This window comes from Triticum aestivum, chromosome 5D, assembly GCF_018294505.1.
Source record: "Triticum aestivum cultivar Chinese Spring chromosome 5D, IWGSC CS RefSeq v2.1, whole genome shotgun sequence".
NCBI classification, from domain to species: Eukaryota; Viridiplantae; Streptophyta; class Magnoliopsida; order Poales; family Poaceae; genus Triticum; species Triticum aestivum.
The window spans coordinates 97,901,193-97,920,408 of NC_057808.1; the positions used below are offsets into that span (position 1 = coordinate 97,901,193).

General features: G+C 45.3%; 2 protein-coding genes across 3 annotated transcripts; both read left to right on the top strand.

Moving 5' to 3' along the window:
- The first annotated feature begins 1,434 nt into the window (after positions 1 to 1,434).
- On the top strand, positions 1,435 to 7,189 carry LOC123119673 (asparagine synthetase domain-containing protein C4F6.11c). 2 transcript variants are annotated; one of them, XM_044539562.1, is made up of 15 exons: positions 1,435 to 1,629; positions 1,734 to 1,851; positions 1,938 to 2,087; positions 2,457 to 2,660; positions 2,742 to 2,873; positions 3,070 to 3,441; positions 3,539 to 3,606; positions 3,796 to 3,910; positions 4,046 to 4,151; positions 4,710 to 4,803; positions 5,774 to 5,949; positions 6,062 to 6,161; positions 6,242 to 6,358; positions 6,463 to 6,519; positions 6,813 to 7,189. In XM_044539562.1, the coding sequence occupies exons 1-15, from the start codon at positions 1,522 to 1,524 to the stop codon at positions 6,918 to 6,920; spliced, it is 2,025 nt and encodes a 674-aa protein (XP_044395497.1). In that variant the 5' UTR covers positions 1,435 to 1,521; the 3' UTR covers positions 6,921 to 7,189. The 2 variants fall into 2 exon arrangements, with proteins under 2 accessions (XP_044395497.1, XP_044395495.1); XM_044539560.1 differs by having other exon boundaries at positions 2,457 to 2,656; positions 2,738 to 2,873.
- Positions 7,190 to 7,601: 412 nt separating this feature from the next.
- Positions 7,602 to 11,438, top strand: LOC123119674 (transcription initiation factor TFIID subunit 8). Its single transcript, XM_044539563.1, has 2 exons — positions 7,602 to 9,246; positions 10,938 to 11,438. The coding sequence occupies exon 1, from the start codon at positions 8,044 to 8,046 to the stop codon at positions 9,124 to 9,126; it is 1,083 nt and encodes a 360-aa protein (XP_044395498.1). The 5' UTR covers positions 7,602 to 8,043; the 3' UTR covers positions 9,127 to 9,246; positions 10,938 to 11,438.
- The last annotated feature ends 7,778 nt before the right edge of the window (positions 11,439 to 19,216 follow it).

A 19,216-nucleotide genomic window follows, 5' to 3' on the forward strand; every position in this document is an offset into this window, starting at 1 on the left:
AACTTGGCGGCAAACCATCTCAGATATGGCGCGCCATAATCGATGGCAGGGATATATTGAAGCAGGGTATTATTAGATGCATTGGGAATGGAGCCACAACAAGCATATGGGAGACCAATTGGTTGCCTCGGGTTGGACCAATGCGGCCGATCACCTCACTAGTTACAAATCCTCCTATGATGGTTTCTGAGCTGATCGATAACACAACAGCATCCTGGAAGGAAGATTTGATACGGGCCACATTCTTACCTTTCGACGCAGACACCATCCTGATACCCTTGTGTACGAGGGCGGTAGATGATTTTTGGGCATGGTCCAGCGAGAGAAATGGCCGTTTCTCAGTGAAGTCGGCTTATCATATGATCATGAACACAAAGGAGAGTAGAGAGAACTGGATGGATGTTAATGCAGGAAATTCAGCATCGAGCGCGACGCGAAAGGCATGGACAGATCTTTGGCACATAAGGATCCCATCCAAGCTAAAGGTTTTCTTGTGGCGCCTGACGCGACACTCGATGCCAACAGCGGACATTTTACATCATCGCCACATGTCGGATACACACTTGTGTAATTTGTGCGAATGCGAGGATTCATGGAGACATGCCCTGCTGGAATGTACTATGTCGAGATGCATTTGGGCCCTTGCTGATGAGGCTTTGACAGATAAGGTAAGCCAAAACCAGGAGATCGACGAAAAAACTGGTTATTCTCGATGCACGACGAGCTACCAGAGAAGGATTTTGTCTTGCTGGTTGTCACGCTCTGGGCTGTTTGGCGAGCAAGAAGGAAGGCGATTTATGAGGACATCTTCCAGAGTCCTATGGCAACAAATTGTTTCATCCAGTCTTATTTATCAGATATTTATGCCCTGGAAAAGCCATGCAACAACACAGCGGGTCAACCTAGGGTCCGCCTACGTATTGGATTTCGCCTCCTGATGGTTTCTTAAAGATCAATGTTGATGCTGCGATAGCACGGGGCCGAGGAGTTGCAGCAGCTATTTGCCGCAGCAAAGAGGGAGTTTTTTAGGGGGCATCCGCCATTGTCCTCAGGAATATATCTGATCCTCCTACGGTTGAAGCGTTAGCTATTCGGGAGGCACTAGCACTTGCTGAGGATCTCAATGTCCAGAGCATACATATTGCATCGGATTGCAAAGTGGTGGTGGACGACATCAAGTAGAAGCATTTGGCAAGCTATAGAGCAATTTTACATGAAATAATTGATCATAGTCATTCTTTCCAGAGTTGTAATTTTGTTCACGAGTTTAGGAGCTTGAATTTCGAGGCTCACAATTTAGCGAAGCATGTTCTACGGTTGGGGGCGGGCCGCCATGTTTGGTTAGGACACCCCGGAGACTTTCTTTCGTATATGTAAACTTGAGCTCGGGTTAAATAAAGCTTCGCGAGATTGTCTAAAAAAAAAGAAAAAAGAGGTACCATAAAAAGAAGAAAAAAAAGTTATGCACGGCGCCGGAGCGTGCGATTGCGCCCCACTGGCAAGCGGGTCCCGAAGTCAGCGATGTGCGGCATAGCCCTCGTCCTATCCGGCGACTGCCTAGTCGTCTCCCCCTCCACCGCCGCCGCCGCCGCCGAAGCCGCTGCATCCGGAACACCGTTCTCCGACGAGGTACTGTCACTAGCATCCGTACAACCAACCAAAGCAGAGTTAAACCCCTCCCCATTGTTGTTTCCCAGACCCTAAACCCTAATCGAGCCAAGCTGTACATGTAGGGGAAGGGCGTGTCCGTGGGTGAGCTCAAGGAGGCCCTGCGGCGGCGAGGCCCGGACAGCCTTGGATGCCATAGGCTCCACCTTTGCGCGGCGGACAGCAGCATCGTAGGTGCTACAGGTGGCGGTTCCCTCACTAATGCTTTGTAATGCTTTGGAGTTTTGGTCGCTTTGGCCATCCCTTATGACGACTGTTGTGTGTTGCAGATGGCGTAGATTGTGACGGTGGAGACGGGGTTGGTGGTGGTGTTGGTGCCACGGAGTTGTGCTTCATTGGCGCGACACTGCAGCTCAGGGGAGCTGAGCCGGTTTCGCAGCCACTGGTGGCGCAATCAGGAAGTGTTCTAGTGTATAATGGTAATGCTGTTAAACTAAAAAGACGGTATTGTTTTTCTTTTTTCTTTTCTTTACAAATCGATGTCTTCTGATATGTTTCATATATGCTGTTATATACTGGGACATCCACATTTTTGGTAGTGCTTAGTTGATTATTTTTCTTAAATGATTTGTTGATCAGACTTACATTCAACAGCAACTGTAATCCCTTTTGCATGGTGCACATATACCTGATTTCAGTACACAGGAAATGCTTCTGATTTTTAGTTTAAACCACACATCGATGTATCGATGGCATATTATTGTTGCTTTCCTTTAATCCAAGTATCTAAGGACTGGAGTGATTATGTTACATGAAATTCACACTGCTCTTGTTATTTTCATTATAAGGTGAGATATATGGAGGAATTAACATTGCCAATGATCAGAATGACACACAATCACTCTTGTCTTCACTGGAATCTTTCTGTTGCTGTGACCTCCATGTTGCTGATAGAGATGAAGCATACCCTTGCCGTGAGAGCGTAGGGAAATCAGTTCCACAGATCCTCTCCACTATTAAAGGACCATGGGCTTTGATATACTGGCAGGCAGGTAATTGTGATGTTTGGCTTGTTTTCATTTCATTGTAGACTCTGTTTCCTAACATAGATGTCACATTGAACTTCCAGACAGACTCAAAAACATTGTGGTTTGGCCGGGATGCATTTGGGAGAAGAAGCCTGTTGGTACATTGGCCCACTCCTGATGATTCACGCTTTATATTATCATCAGTATCACCCCCTTCGTTTTCAAGGAATAACTCTGGTAAGATAAGCGTGAATTCATGTATCTATCTTAGTATCTTATCAATGGTTTGTTCATCATCTTTTTCAAAAGGTGAAAACATTCCTGAACTGAAAATAAACTGTGATGTTTCTGAATTTGTACATGCTTTCAATGTTGTAACTCGTATCTAATTGTGCATGTCCATTCTCATATATACTCCTCTTCACTCCTGCAGCAACAGAAGTAAATGGTTTGGAGGCAGGAGCAGACCCTGATTTTTCTGACCATACCAAAGTTAGCTACTGGGAAGAGCTTCCTTGTGGGATATACAGCATTCACCTGAAAGACCTTGATAATAATGCCGCATGTACGAGGGAAGGATGTGTCGTCGAAGTTAGAAAACATGATTGGACGGATTCTTCGTTGCATACGTTAATACGATGGGAGAGAAAATCAACAGTTCCTACTGTGGATGGCTTGGTTTCGGCCATGGGTTCTGTTGACAAAGGGAACCATCACTTGTCTTCGTGTTTCAGAGAAGCTGAAGACAGTACAAGTAATGGGTTTGAGAAAAGAGATCTCCCATCAGATATTTGCCTATCTCCAGGTATACAGTCAGGTGCATCAGATGTTTGCTAAAAATTACCCGAGATAATTTAACTTTAGGAAGTTACTAATGCTGATACTTTTCTATCATGTTTCAGCACATAGAGTATTAATTGCACTAAGGGAATCTGTAATGCTGCGAACCAATGTGAACATACTGTATCAGGTGAGTAACCAACATATTTGTAATATTGCCTTCTTTTTTTACAACTCCACCAGTGTAATAATGATTTGAGACCTTCATTGAAATGGTTCTATCTTCTTTCTTGGAAGGAAAATGCTTCTACCTTTTTCATGTTGCATTTTCTGTTACTAGTCTATCAGGCCAACTTTACAGAGTCCTTGCTGTGGACAGGGTGATCTGAATAAACTCAAGGAAGCGGAGTTGGCCCCGATAGCAATCCTTTTCTCTGGTGGCTTGGACTCCATGATACTTGCAGCATTACTAGACCAGTGCCTTGATTCCAAATGTATGTTCAAGTGTGTTGCTACTACATTTTATTCATCACTATCATCTTTTTAACATAATAGCAAGGAAGTTAGTTGCTTCATAGTACACCACAAACTTTAGTTTTTGAGGACAAACTAACTAAGATTTTGCGCAGGGACAATTGATTTGCTGAATGTCAGTTTTGATGGGCAGCTAGCTCCAGATAGAGTTTCTTCACTGGCAGGACTGAAGGAGCTTCAGAGAATCTCCCCTCTGCGGAGGTGATTTGACCTGAACTTTCGATATTCTTTGCCTTGATGGCTTGTATCTGGTGCTGAACATAGATGATTTTGTATTGATGCTGGTTTGCACATATCAAAAGACAGACAGTACTTCCATCATGTTTCTGTGCAAAATGAATTCTAGACTCAAATTCTGGCACTTGTGTTATAGCCTAATGAATTCCTCATACATGATGAACCTTATGATGTTTACTTTGCAAGCCTTCTATCCATCAGATGATCAATATGCTCTAATGTGCATAATCTGTCTTCTGCGTCTTGCATTATTTTACGGTTGTGCTTTCTTAGTTCCTCGATCATGCCCGTCATTCACTGTAAATGTTCTGTTGCTTTAATTGAAGTGATTGATACTGTATCCTTGTGTTGCATCGTTCACTTATCGATTAACTTTTTTTGTCCTGCATTTTTATTTTACCATGCTAGCCAATATTATGCTGATGCATTGGTCTGGCCATGTAAAAGAAATTTTATCAGTGTGTCAGACTAATACTAAATGAAGTGTTCACTATGATATTCATTTCACTGTCTTATTTGCAGATGGCGTCTTGTTGAGATTGACAGTAATTTGGCCAACTTGAAAGAGGAAAGTGAACACGTGATGTCACTGATATACCCTTCAAATACCTATATGGTGTGTACCTTCTTATATCCTACTAATGCTTCATTAGGTTAGTTTCCTTGGTTTACAATGCTGACGGCCAAACAACGTATGAACGATCGAGTCATCCATGCAGTGTCACTCGATTTAATTCATCTTGGATTTGGATTTTGGAATGGTGTTGTAAACTTCGAATCATGCATTTTTTTTATTTTTATTTTTTTGCATATGACAATACAAAAAAAGTCTGTCAAGACTCAAGACCATCTTTTCTTTTGGGATCATATTTGGCATATAATAAAAGATAAGAGTTTTATACTGGTCTCATGGACTAGACCTGTTTGTTAATAATTGAGAGATGGAGTTTAGAGGAGGAAGTTTAAGGTAGGATTTGACATGGGTGTTTGCTTTTAGTCCTGGTCCCCTGTTTTGCAAGAGACGAGAAACTCTTGAGGAATTTGATTTGTAGTTTTAAGACATCCCAATTTATGATGAAACACTAAGACTTATTAAACATTCTTTGAGCAACGATGCACATTTGGACCGTTAAACTTCCAGTTCTCATCTCACTTACATCCGCATGCCCATCAACTCCCGGCCCCCCGAATTCCCCATCCCTTCTAACCAAGTTTATATTTACTTATAAAAATACCTGGTTATTATGCGCGTTCGTTATGGTGGTTGCGTCTTCCTAGTGGTTCTGTGGGAGATTATGTGTAAGAGGCTGCAGTAAGATTAGTGGTGGACTGGTGGGAGTAGAAATCTGAACACCCTTTGGCATCCTTGAGATCACAGCTCACCATAGTTCCGTCATATGACACAATCGTCTTCATGTGTGTGCACCATGTACTGGACAATAGAAGATAATATTTAGCACTGCTGCTCTATTCATTCACACATATCTGTTTAATTTGAAAATATGATGGACTGTTGGTAAATTTTTACTATGCTCTTTTGCTCCTGTTAGATTTATTTGAGTTACAGTGCTGGATCTTTTGCACAGGATTTGAACATTGGTATAGCCCTATGGTTAGCTGCTAGCGGGGATGGTTGGGTGAATGGGCAAGATGGTGATCGCTACAAGCACAAGTCAACATCTAGAGTCCTTTTAGTCGGTTCTGGAGCTGATGAGCAGTGTGCTGGTTATGGTAGACATCGTACTAAATATAGAGTTGGAGGGTATGTATGCATTGATTTAGTGTACTGCATGCTAAATAATGTGACTGTCGTTTGAGATTTTTTGCAGATATTGCAAAAACAAATTAAATTCATGTTTTGTACCCCTATTTAGATGGGTTTCACTGGACGAGGAAATGAGACTAGATGTGCAAAGAATTTGGAAAAGAAACATGGGAAGAGACGATAGGTGCATTTCTGACCATGGCAAGGAGGTAATCTTCGTCATGCTTTTTTAGTTCAGCTTTGGCTATAGGCTTTTAGTGGCTGATGTGTACCCATGTGCCCACGACAGGCTCGTTTTCCATTTCTTGATGAGAGTGTGATCAGAACATTGTTGGAAATTCCACTATGGGATATCACTAAACTTGATGAACCTGTGGGGAAGGGTGATAAGAAGATTCTGAGAGAGGTTTGCATTTTGTTTTTCTGAACTCTATCTATATTTAAGTTGTTACACACTATGTTCTGTTCTCCACCCCCTTTTGCTGATTCAGTAATGTGAGAATGCTGCAGGTTGCAAAGCTGCTGGGTCTACAAGAAGCTGCTTTTCTGCCAAAGCGAGCAATCCAGGTACATAATTTATAACCATTTGTTTCCTTCAGTAGAATAGTTGTAGTGTTGTGTGTTAAAACGTTACAGTAGGCAACAACAAGAGAGCAAGTTAATTGTGTGAATCGAGGGCCCGATGTCACTGTTTAAACCTTTTATGAATCTGTCTCTGCTTAAAAACGACGATTATATAACTGTTGCATTATAATCTTGCTCAGCTGTATTTCGATTGTCCGCACATACAATATGCCTGAGCACTCTTGTGCTGGAAACTCATGTGTCTTCACTTCCATTCCATCTGATGCTTTGTGCAGTTTGGTTCGAGAATAGCAAGGGAATCAAACCGCAAGAACTTTGGCAGCAACCGAGCCGCGAACCTGGCGTCAGCAGGCAGCGTGGAGGTCCACAAGCGTAACCACTGACGGGGCAAACAGACCTAAATCGACGTGCCAGATGCTGCATTGCCACATGTTCCCAGCGGCATGGATGCCGGTGATCGGTCCGGTTCCTCTGTTCAGTTCATCCTGTTATGGGTTGTAGTCATGTTGGCATGAAGCATGCCAATGCTGTATCACTGGCTGTTCAGCCATGAAAATTTTGTTCTTTCTCATACCGTCTTGTTCATTGCAACCATGGATAACAGAACAGAATCTAGTTTTCATTTTACCAGTTTATGTCTGTACTATTTTTATTTTTTTTGAGGCAAATGTATGTACTCCCTCCGTCCGAAAATACTTGTCGGAGAAATGGATAAAAATGGATGTATCTAGAACTAAAATACGTCTAGATACATTCATTTCTCCGATAAGTATTTCCGTACGGAGGGAGTACTATTTTAGTTTTTTTTGAGGCAAATGTCTGTACTATTTTAGTGTTGTCCTTCCGCATATTTCACTTGTAACTGGGCCAGTTGGGCCGCCTTCCTCTGCGGAGGCCCGAGGAACAGAACCCCGCGTGGAGAACACGGCGTCCACGCTGGAAAGAGTCCACGAGGCGAAACCAACCGTCCGGCGCCACGTGTCCCCGCCGAGCTCCGCTCACCCGGCTCACGCACACGGGATTTCCACACGCCCTCCTCTATAAAGTCAAGCGGACGCGTTCTTCCCTTCTCCCCAAGGCCTTCGTCTCCACCTCCCCCTCGCTCGCCCGCGTGCTCGGATCAGAGCCCACCCGAACCCGCGCGTGCTCCCCAAACCCTAAATCCCCAACGGTCTCCTGCTTCCAAACCCCCATCAAACCCATCCCGCCCTCGATTTCCCGCCCAATCCCCGCTCCCCGCCACCGCGCGATCCCGCCGCGCCGTCTCGCGCCGACCGAATTCGAATCCCGCCGGGGGCGCGAGCTCGAGGCGGGCGGGAGGGCGGTCGGGCGCGCAATTCCGGCGCGCGGCTGCGTCTAGCTCCCCCCGGCTCGCCCTGGATGGTGGCGCGGACGGCGTGGCTGAAGGAGAGATCTAACCCTAGCTCCGGATCTGGGACCGCCACGCCCGCCAGGTGCTCGACGGTATGACCGGTCGGGAGCGGCGGGAGGACAAGAGGGAGCAGTATGAGTGACCGCGCGGGCAGCAGCGGCAGCGGCAGCGGGGACGAGTTCGGGAGGGCCGTGGCGCGGGCGGCGGTCGCGCAGGCGCTCGAGGCCGCGGGCTTCGACTGCACGCACCGCTCGGCCGTGGACGCGCTCGTGGACGTCCTTCTCCGCTACCTCACGCACCTCGGGAGGGCCGCGGCCTTCCACGCCAACCTCGCCGGCCGCGCGCTCGCCAACGAGTACGACATCATCCAGTCCCTCGAGGAAATCGGCACCGACTTTGATGGCTTCGCCGGGGCCGGCACCTCAGGCCGCTGCCTCGTCGGCTCAGGCGTCGTCAAGGACCTCATGGCGTTCGTCGACTCCAAGGACGAGGTGCCATTCACGCGTCCGTTGCCCAAGTTCCCTATACCCCGCGCTCCGCAGCCCACACCCAGCTTTGCTGTGGCTGAGAGGGAGACTGGGATGAGGCATGTTCCCGAGTGGCTACCGGCCTTTCCGGACCCACACACCTACGTCAGGACAGAGGTGTGGAGTGAGCAGGCGGCCAAGGACAGGGTGGACATGGTCGAACAGGTGCGGCAGCGGAGGAAGGCCGAGAAGTCGCTGCTCAGTTTGCAGCAACGATTGGCCCTTGCGGGCGCTGATGGGTTTCGGCCAGTGGTTTCTGAGGATAGTGTAGCCAAAGGGAAGGAGACACAACCAGCTGGGAGCAAGAGAAATCCTTTTCTTGAGCCTGCTTTGCCGCATGGAGACAAGGAGGTGTCAGAGGTTGATATCCCTTCTGAGCGGAAGAAACTTTCTGTCCTTGATGCATTTGCACCAGCAATTCAGGGTGCAAGTGCTATGGAGCTTGATTCTGGGACAGGTTGGGACCAGAATCAGAACCAAAAGAGCATTGTTCCAAAGGTGAGGGCACCAGTGCACCTGAAGATTGGAGTAAACAAGAAGCCCCTGGCAGTGGCCCTCAATTCAAATTCCATGGATCTGAGGGAGGACCCGTCGTTTTTGAAGGAGGAACAAAAGGATGACCGGAAGCGGAGGGCTGGGATGATATTGAGGGCATCAATGGATAACCCACAGGAACTGCCCCAGATTTAATATGGTTGGTAGAAGTGCAGTGCCCAGCATGGAGTTGCATTATGGCGAGCTGTAGTGTGGGAGAAGGGATCTATGATCATTTCAGTTTGACGGTGGATCTCCAATTTGTGGAATCTTGAGGTATGTTGAAATGTTTCACTTGTGATAATTGCTGCTGGCTATCAGTTCCTTACTTGCATTGGAGTTTCATTTAAACTGAACATAATCAAATGAGATTGAGCCCACACAAGTTTGTGCTAGGCAATGCAGCGCACGTCTGTTTTGGTTACCTGAAAGTCGGAAAAGGATACCCAACTGTAGTAAGTAATCTTATGTAGACTTTGCACTACATGTCGTACGGTAGAAACTTTAGATTGGGAGTTTTATGTGTTGATATGCGTCACCGCCTGCTTTTAAACTAAGGGCGCCTGGATTATTGTGCCCTAATGTTTGTCAGCGATGAGAAGAAATTTTGAGCAATAGCCAGGGCCTAGGGTTTCCGATGGTAGTAAGCATAGTCATGATTACTCTCTGTTGTTGGATTTCTGATGATAGTAAGCATAGTCCTGATTACTCTCTGTTGTGGGTTAAGACCAAAACAGGTACAGTAGTATTTTGACCAACTACTTAGAAATTAGAAATGTGCTACTACTTGATTATTAAGAGAGAGAACATTCTATGTTGGCTGCATCAGCGACTCTGCATGAAAGTTGTGTGAGTTTAAGTGGGAAAAGGCACTAGGCATGCTTCTTGAGCGCAATTATGCGCACATTAAAGGCCTGTCTAGGCGTGCTTTTTTCTTTTATCAATGGCACAGTAAACACACGAAGAGAGTTGGCCTATACCGAAGATTAGTGACTAAGTTCCTACTAGACAGTATCCTGGAGAGATTGAGGGAGGGAGGTACTATTCACAGCAGAATTTCTCCTTTATGTTGCTTGTTACATGTATTTTGTTTGAGTTTGATTTTTGCGCAGCGGTGAAGCTGTTCCTTGTTACCATGAGGTCACAGGTTGAGTCCTGGAAACAGTCTCTTGCAGAAATGTAGGGAAAGGCTGCATACAAAAGACCAAAAGTGGTCGGACCCTTCCCCGTACCCTGTGCAAGCGGGAGCTACGTGCACCGGGCTGCCCTTTTAATTTTTAAGTTTTGTAGCATGTTAGATTATGTTACAAATTAATACTCCCTCTGTAAAGAAATATAAGAGCATTTAGGTCACTACTTTAGTTATCTAAACACTCTTACATTTCTTTACAGAAGGAGTACAATCTAAAATAAAATAGAACTTTGAATAACTTTTTGGTAGCATCAGAAGATTTGGTGGCACTAGAATCCAATAGGTCAGTTCTATCACCCCTGCAGGCCTGTACGTACTGCATGTAGCAGAGTAAGCTGTTTGTGCTCGAGTGTTGATGCTGCTTTTACTAATAACTCGTGAGGCTAGCATGTCCTTTTGATCCCACGAGTGTTAGTTCAGCAGTATAATTTGTGGGATGTCCTTGCATATATAATCATATATTGCAATACATTTCTGCATTGGTTTGGCTGTATGAAAAAGTTACGACTTCCCATTGAAAATTATGGAGTGGACAGAAATTAACTGGGAACTGGCTTTGGCATCCTTTCAGAATTCAGATGACAAGTGCACAGTTAAAGCAGTTATAGTAGCTGGCACAGTATTTAACACTTGTGTGTGCAAGTGACTGAAAAATAACAAGCAGAATAGTTGAGAACCATTCTGAAATATGATGTCATCTTTGTATGCTGCTTCACAACTTAGTTATAGGAAACTAGTTGGTCATTTCTGACTAGATGTTTGGTGATTTGTGCAGGCCAGGTATCCTACGATGCAACCTTCGGCGTACTGGCAAGCTCGAACCTTTGTAACCTGCACCCAGTCTCTCCTGTCAGCATCAGCATTGGGATCCCCGGAGATTATTAGGTTTGTAGTTCCTGCTTGTTCCGACATATCACTGGAATGAAGCAAGCCTTTTTCGTAGGGAGCTGATTTTGGAGACCATCCAAAGGCATGATGCTCCTCCTTTGTAGCTAGGAAGACAGAGAGGAGATGATTGTACAAAAACTGACTTGATTTTTCTGACCAACGCTCCTCTCAACACAGAGGAAGGGATTTACGTGTTGATTTGGTTGGCTAATCCAGCTGCATCCGTGTAATGGTGATCACCCATTCGTTGTATTGCTTTCTGTGATTGGAGCGTGTTGATTAGTGCGCCCCTGCTGAGGCTGTAACGGCATTGTACTATACAACATTCTTTTGGCCTGTTTCATTCAACTGTGTATCTGATCCGAGCTGGGCACCCTTTGATTCTTCATATATGTTGATTCCATCTCTGTCACTCCCATCTGCTCTCTTTTAGACGGTTTATGTATGTACGATAATCTGGACTAGATATTTCTGTGATATTTTCTGCTGATTTACAGTTCCTTATGGGTTTTCTTCCGAAGGAAATTTAATCAAGTTCCCAAGCGATGTCTACACAGGATTTGCTGTATGGGCAGCTCCTTGCCCATTCGGTATCTGTCAGCTGGTATGTGAATCTATTTTGTCGAAAGGCTCCGAGCTTAGTTCAGTTCTCCACATGACATGATCCCGTGCAACACTATTCCCAAGCTCAAATGCTCCTACCATGAATAGTAAAATCCACAAAGATGGCAAACTATTCATTTTTATTTTTATGGTAATAAACATTCCTTTGTTTTCCACCCATGTGCAAATTTTTGTGATGTAATGGCATTCGTAGCAGTCTAGCAAAAAAGAACAAAATTGGTGCACTAAAATGTTTTCAGAAACAATTTTTTGGAGCATCCATTATGTTATTGTTGCACATAGCGTTATAAATGATTATTTCTTCATGAAACTTTTCACGCAGATGAAACATGCTAATCACACAAAAGTTCAGAATTATTTAATTATTTTTGCTATTTTCCCCCTTAATTTATTGTTCATCTCGGTGCATGCGAGAAAGAAGCATAATCGAGAGTTGAAAGTGAGCAAACGTACAATGGGCCGCAAATCTGTTTAGCAGCGCGGGTCATAGCAGACGTACAATGGGCCACAAGTCCATTTAGCAGGGGATGACCTGCTAATATTTATAGTTGTTCTTTTCAGAAACGGATGGGGGTACCAAGTTTTTTTTAGACAAGGAGACGTACAATGGGCCACAAAGCGATGATAAATCATTGTGTGCGTGAGGTAGACGAGTGTGCTCATACTATTGCTCGTTTTAGTTTTTTGGGTCAGTAGTCAAGAGTGTGGCATGATAAACCCCCTGATCTCCTTATCCCGCTTATTATAAAGGATATGATTATTAATTTAATAAAGTGGCCGAAGTTCAAAAAAAGTTACCCGATCTTTTAAAACCTAGTAACTTTTAGTCTAGCTATTGGATTTGCATATGACAAATGCTATTTTGTTCTTTTCATCTTAGTATTAAATCAAGCCTTTACAATTGTTTTTTACCAGCTCCAACACTCAAGGACTAACTACGCCAATAAGCACACACAAAAAAGACACATTCTTACAAAATATGGCTACATTGGGGGCAATGGAATTAGCATCTTTTCTAACTTTATCAATCAAAATTTCCTTGTTTTTTTGCAAACCAACCAATGGTTTGATGGTTTTTTTGCGAGGGTAAGAGTTTTATTCCATAAGAACAGGGTTACAATCGAGAGGCAAAAGTTCCTCTATGCACGATGGTCCACGATGTAGCCATGCTGTAGTCACACTCTCAATACAACTATACAAAGCCAATCGATCTGCTACCCTATTTTGCTCACGCTTAATTTTCTGTGGAATAAACTCACGAAGTACCATAAGATGCTTGATCTCGGCTACCAAATGTCCATATGCTGACCGGGACAAGTTATCACCGGTCAGGGACGTCAATGCCTCCGAGGAGTCCGATTGGACTATATAGAAACATCACTGTATTGAGCCACCAGTGCCATGCCTTGCATCAGTGGATGCAACTCAGCCTCTAGTGTGTCGTTGCAATTAAACAGGCAGCGATACGCAGAAAAAATCACACTTCCATCATGTCTCCTCAAGATCATGTCGTCTGCCGCCGAGCAATCCACAGAAGAAAAGGCCCCATCAACAAATAGTGCAACCCGATTTGTCGGCGGTGGTGACCATGGCAGTGTGCTGGAAACCACTACAACATGAGTAGCCGAGCCGTCCTCCATTAGCGACATCTTCCCCTTCAAAATTTCCTCCGTGCTGTATCTCCTGGACAGATCAAGTGAGCACATATAACTCTGGAGATAATCAGCAGAAACAGAAGGAGACGACACGTTCTTGCCATGTGCCAAGTCAGACCGTAGCGTCCAAATCCTCCAAACTAACATAATCATACGATCACGCTCATCTTGACGACAGTTTGCAAGAACATTTAGTAACCAATCCTTCCCTGTATCAATTAAAGAATTTTGATTAGGGAGTGGCCACACCATACGCATGTGATCCCAAAGCATGCGTGCATGATCGCATGTGATCAATGCATGCAATGTAGTTTCTTTTTCCTTTCCACACAGGGGACACACATCATGTCTTGATAAGTGCCTATACTTCTTGCACTCATTAGTAGCTAGAGCACCATATGCGACCTTCCAGGCCAATATTCACATTTTCAAAGGCACCTTGGAACCCCAAATAGATTGCCAAATGGGTCGTACACCACTAGGAATAGTACTTGATGCCCCACCCGCCACCAACTGTTATGTTCAGCTGTAGCTAGCCGATATGCACTTCGGACCGAGAAACATCTGGACTTCTCCGCGAACCATGCAAGAAAATCTTGCCTATTCCTTGGCGAAGTCCTAATTTCCAGAATTTCATTAACATCCATGTCCCAGAAGTGTTCTCTTAATCTCTGCACATCCCATGCTCCATGTTCATCCAGAAAGTCTGTTACCCAATTGTACCGACAATTCCTTTTTGGTGTGACTGGTCTTAGATCATAACCCCGCGGAATCCAAGCTGGTCCCGCCAGGTTCTAATGAGTGTACCGTTACCAACCCGCCAGATAATGGCCTTCTTCAACAATTCAAGTCCATGAACAACACCTTTCCATACCGCCGAAGGGCTGCTAGGAAATACTGTATCCAACAAATTCCCATTAGGGAAATATTTTCAGAAATAAGCCGCCCTGGGATAAAGGCACTCTGGTTCTCAGAAATAAGCTCCATTAACAACGGCCTTAGCCGGTTAACCAAAGACTTCGAAACGATCTTGTAAATAACATTGCATAAGCTTATTGGCCTAAAATCCTTTAGTTCCTTTGGGAAGGGAACTTTCGGGATCAAAACAATAGCGGTATCATTAACTACCTCAGGCATAACACCTGACTTAAAAAATTCCAAGAGAGCTGCAATAATTTCAGATTTGAGTACTGCCCAATTGCGTTGATAGAACCTAGCAGGAAAACCATATGTGCCAGGCGCCTTTAAAGGACCAATGTGAAACGGAGCATCGGATACTTCCTGTATGGAGAACGGTGCACATAAGACATCATTCATACCTCTAGTAACTTTGGACGTAATACACCCGATAACCACTTCCGGGGTTAGGGTCGGTCCTTCGTGTAAACCTCCTTGAAATATGAGGTGGCCATACGCTCCATATCATATGGTACATTGCACCACGTCCCATCTGTACATCGAAGCCTCTGAATATAGTTCCTTCTTGCCCGCCATACTGCACGGCGGTGGAGATAGGAGGTGTTTCTCTCCCCCTCCTTAAGCCACATAATCGGCGAGCGCTGCAACCACAACATCTCCTCAGGGTACAATAATTCATCTAGCTGAAACATTTTCTGTTTGATAGTAGCACGATCACCATCCATTAACTGTAAATCAGCCAGTTCCGACCTCAACTTTTCTATTTCACGTGTTACATGGCCGAAATTTTCATGGCTCCACGATCTTAGTTTTAACATCATTTCCTTCAAAGCATCACGAACAGACCCAAGATCACCAGTAGGTTTCCACTTCACCCATGTGTCCTCAACCACAGCTGCCAACGCCGGATGGCGTTCCCACATAATCTCATACCTTGCTGTCCTATTTCGCCGTGGCTCCACTTGAGTTAGACGAATCAGAACCAGACAATGATCCGAACAGGAGGACGCGAGATGCGCCACATGCGCTGCCAGAAACAAATCCCTCCATGCTTCATCCGCACAAGCTCTGTCCAGCCGGACTCGTACATTCCTATTCCCTTGCTGCCCGTTGTCATACGTGAACGGGACACCCTAGAAACCAAGGTCCATGAGCTCGCATGAAATCAGACAGTCACGGAACAACACCATTTGGTTTTCAGCTCGTTACACTCTTGAAAAGTGCTCATCTTGCCACATCGCCTCATTGAAATCACCACAAACTATCCACGGTTCAGTAGAGAATGACCGTAGATTAATTAGATGTTCCCACATACTGTGTCGATTCTCCACACGCGTCTCTCTGTATACGAACGTTGATGTCCATGAAGTATCCTTTGCATTATCCACCACTCGCACATCAATATACCATGCGCATGAATCCAAAACCTTCACTTGCAGATTTTCATCCCAAAAGAGTGCCATACCTCCACAATGACCATCACTGGAAACAACCGCAAAACCCTTCAATCCTAGTCTCCATTTAAGTTTCTCCATCTTACTTGAGGCTTGTCTAGTTTCACATAAAAAAAGAGCCCCGGGGAATTGGCTTTAGAGAGGGCCCAAACCTCACGAACTGTCCAGCGGTTCCCCACCCCCCGACAGTTCCAAATTAAGTAATTCATTGCGTCCGGCGGTCCTCCTCTAGGGAGGTGATACGTCTCCAACGTATCTATAATTTTTGATTGTTCCATGCTGCTATATTATCATTCTTGGATGTTTTATAATCATTTTATATCATCTTTTGGTACTAACCTATTGACATAGTGCCAACTGCCAGTTGCTGTTTTTTGCATGTTTTTACATCGCAGGAAATCAATATCAAACGGAGTCCAAACACCGCGAAACTTTTTGAGGATTTTTTTATGGACCAGAACACTTCCAATGGGCCAGAGCTGCACCTGGGGGGGGGTTCCCCGAGGGGGGCACAACCCACCAGGGCGCGCCTGGGGGCCCAGGCGCGCCCAGGTGGGTTGTGCCCACCTCGGTGGCCTCCCACACCCTCTCTTTACCCTATAAATTCCCAAAATTTCCGAAAACCCTCGGGGTAACTCTAGATCAGAAGTTCCGCCGCCGCAAGGCTCTGTAGCCACGAGAAACCAATCTAGACCCTTTCCGGCACCCTGCCGGAAGGGGAGATCATCACCGGTGGCCATCTTCATCATCCCGGCGGCCACCACGATGAGGAGGGAGTAGTCCACCCTCGGGGCTGAGGGTTTGTATCAGTAGCTATGTGTTTAATCTCTCTCTCTCTCTCTCTCTCGTGTTCTTGAGATGTCACGATCTTGATGTATCGCGGGCTTTGTTAATATAGTCAGATCATACGGTGTTTTCCCCTCTCTATGTTGTTGTGATGAATTGAGTTTTTCCCTTTGAGATTTCGTTGTTATCGGATTGAATACTTTTATGGATTTGAGAGCACTTGATATATGTCTTGCATATGAATACTCGTGGTGACAATGGGGTATCGTATTGATTCACTTGATATATGTTTTGGCACTCAACTCGCGGATTCCCGAGGTGACATTGGGGTAATCTATGCATAGGGGTTGATGCACGTTCTTGTCTTTGTTTCTCCGGTAGAATTCTTGGGGCACTCCTTGAGGTTTTTTATGTTGGATTGAGTATTATGAATCTGAACTTGCTTTGGTGTTATTTTAGTACGAACTCTAGGATAGATCGAACGGAAAGAATAGCTTTGTGTTATTTTAGTACGAACTCTTGAATAGATCGAACGGAAAGAATAACTTTGAGGTGGTTTCGTACCCTACAAACAATTTCTTCTTATGATCTCCGCTAGATAAGAACTTCGGAGTGATTCTTCGTTGCACGTTGAGGGGTGGTTTTATGATCCAATTATATTAGCACTGTTGAGAGATTACACTAGCGAAAGTACGGACCCTAGGCCTCTTTTTCAAGCATTGCAATACCGTTTTCGTGCCCGTTTACTATTTGCTACCTTGCTGTTTTTATTTATTCAGATTATAAAAATATATTTCTACCATCAATATTACACTTTTATCACCATCTCTTCGCCGAACTAGTGCACCTATACAATTTTCCATTGTATTGGGTGTGTTGGGGACACAAGAGATTTCTTGTATTTGGTTGCAGGGTTGTTTGAGAGAGACCATCTTCATCCTACACCTCCCACGGATTGATAAACCTTAGGTCATCCACTTGAGGGAAAATTGCTACTGTCCAACAAAACTCTGCGCTTGGAGGCCCAACACGAGTCTACAAGAATAAAGTTGCGTAGTAGACATCAAGCTCTTTTCTGGCGCCGTTGACGGGGAGGTGAGTGCTTGAAGGTATATCTTTAGATCTTGCAATTGAATCTTTTAGTTTCTTTTTTTTATCACTAGTTTGGTTTATAGAAGCTGTTGGGGAACATAGTAATTTCAAAAAAAAAATCCTACGCACACACAGGATCATGGTGATGCATAGCAACGAGAGGGGAGAGTGTGTCCACGTACCCTCGTAGACCGAAAGCGGAAGCGTTAGCACAACGCGGTTGATGTAGTCGTACGTCTTCATGATCCGACCGATCCAAGTATCGAACGTATGGCACCTCCGAGTTCAGCACACGTTCAGCTCGATGACGTCCCGCGAACTCCGATCCAGCAGAGCTTCACGGGAGAGTTCCGTCAGCACGACGGCGTGGTGATGGTGATGATGTTGCTACCGACGCAGGGCTTCGCCTAAGCACCGCTACGATATGACCGAGGTGGAATATGGTGGAGGGGGGTACCACACACGGCTAAGAGATCAAGAGATCAATTGTTGTGTCTAGAGGTGCCCCCTGCCCCCGTATATAAAGGAGTAAGGGGGGAGAGGCGGTCGGCCAGGGAGGGCGCGCCAAGGGGGGAGTCCTACTCCCACCGGGAGTAGGACTCCCTCTTTTCCTAGTTGGAGTAGGAGGGGGAAAGGAAGGGAAGGAGAGAGAGAGGAAGGAAAGGGGGGCGCCGCCCCCCCTCCTTCTCCAATTCGGACTAGAGGGGGAGGGGGCGCGCGGCCTGCCCTAGCCGCCCCTCCTCTTCTGCACTAAGGCCCATCTTGGCCCATTAAACTCCCCGGTGGGTTCCGGTAACCCCCCGGTACTCCGGTATATGTCCGAAACTCCCCGAAACCATTCCGGTGTCCGAACATACTCATCCAATATATCAATCTTTACGTCTCAACCATTTCGAGACTCCTCGTCATGTCCGTCATCACATCCGGGACTCCGAACTACCTTCGGTACATCAAAACACAAAAACTCATAATACAATCGTCACCGAGACTTTAAGCGTGCGGACCCTACGGGTTCGAGAACTATGTAGACATGACCGAGACACGTCTCCGGCCAATAACCAATAGCGGAACCTGGATGCTCATATTGGCTCCTACATATTCTACGAAGATCTTTATCGGTCAAACCGCATAACAACACACGTTGTTCCCTTTGTCATCGGTATGCTACTTGCCCGAGATTCGATCGTCGGTATCTCAATACCTAGTTCAATCTCGTTACCGGCAAGTCTCCTTACTCGTTCCGTAATACATCATCCCGCAACTAACTCATTAGTTACAATGCTTGCAAGGCTTATAGTGATGTGCATTACCGAGTGGGCTCAGAGATACCTCTCCGACAATCGGAGTGACAAATCCTAATCTCAAAATACGCCAACCCAACAAGTACCTTCGGAGACACTTGTAGAGCACCTTTATAATCACCTAGTCACGTTGTGATGTTTGGTAGCACACAAAATGTTCCTTCGGTAAACGGGAGTTGCATAATCTCATAGTCATAGGGACATGTATAAGTCATGAAGAAAGCAATAGCAACATACTAAACGATCAAGTGCTAAGCTAACGGAATGGGTCAAGTCAATCACATTATTCTCCTAATGATGTGATCCCGTTAATCAAATGACAACTCATGTCTATGG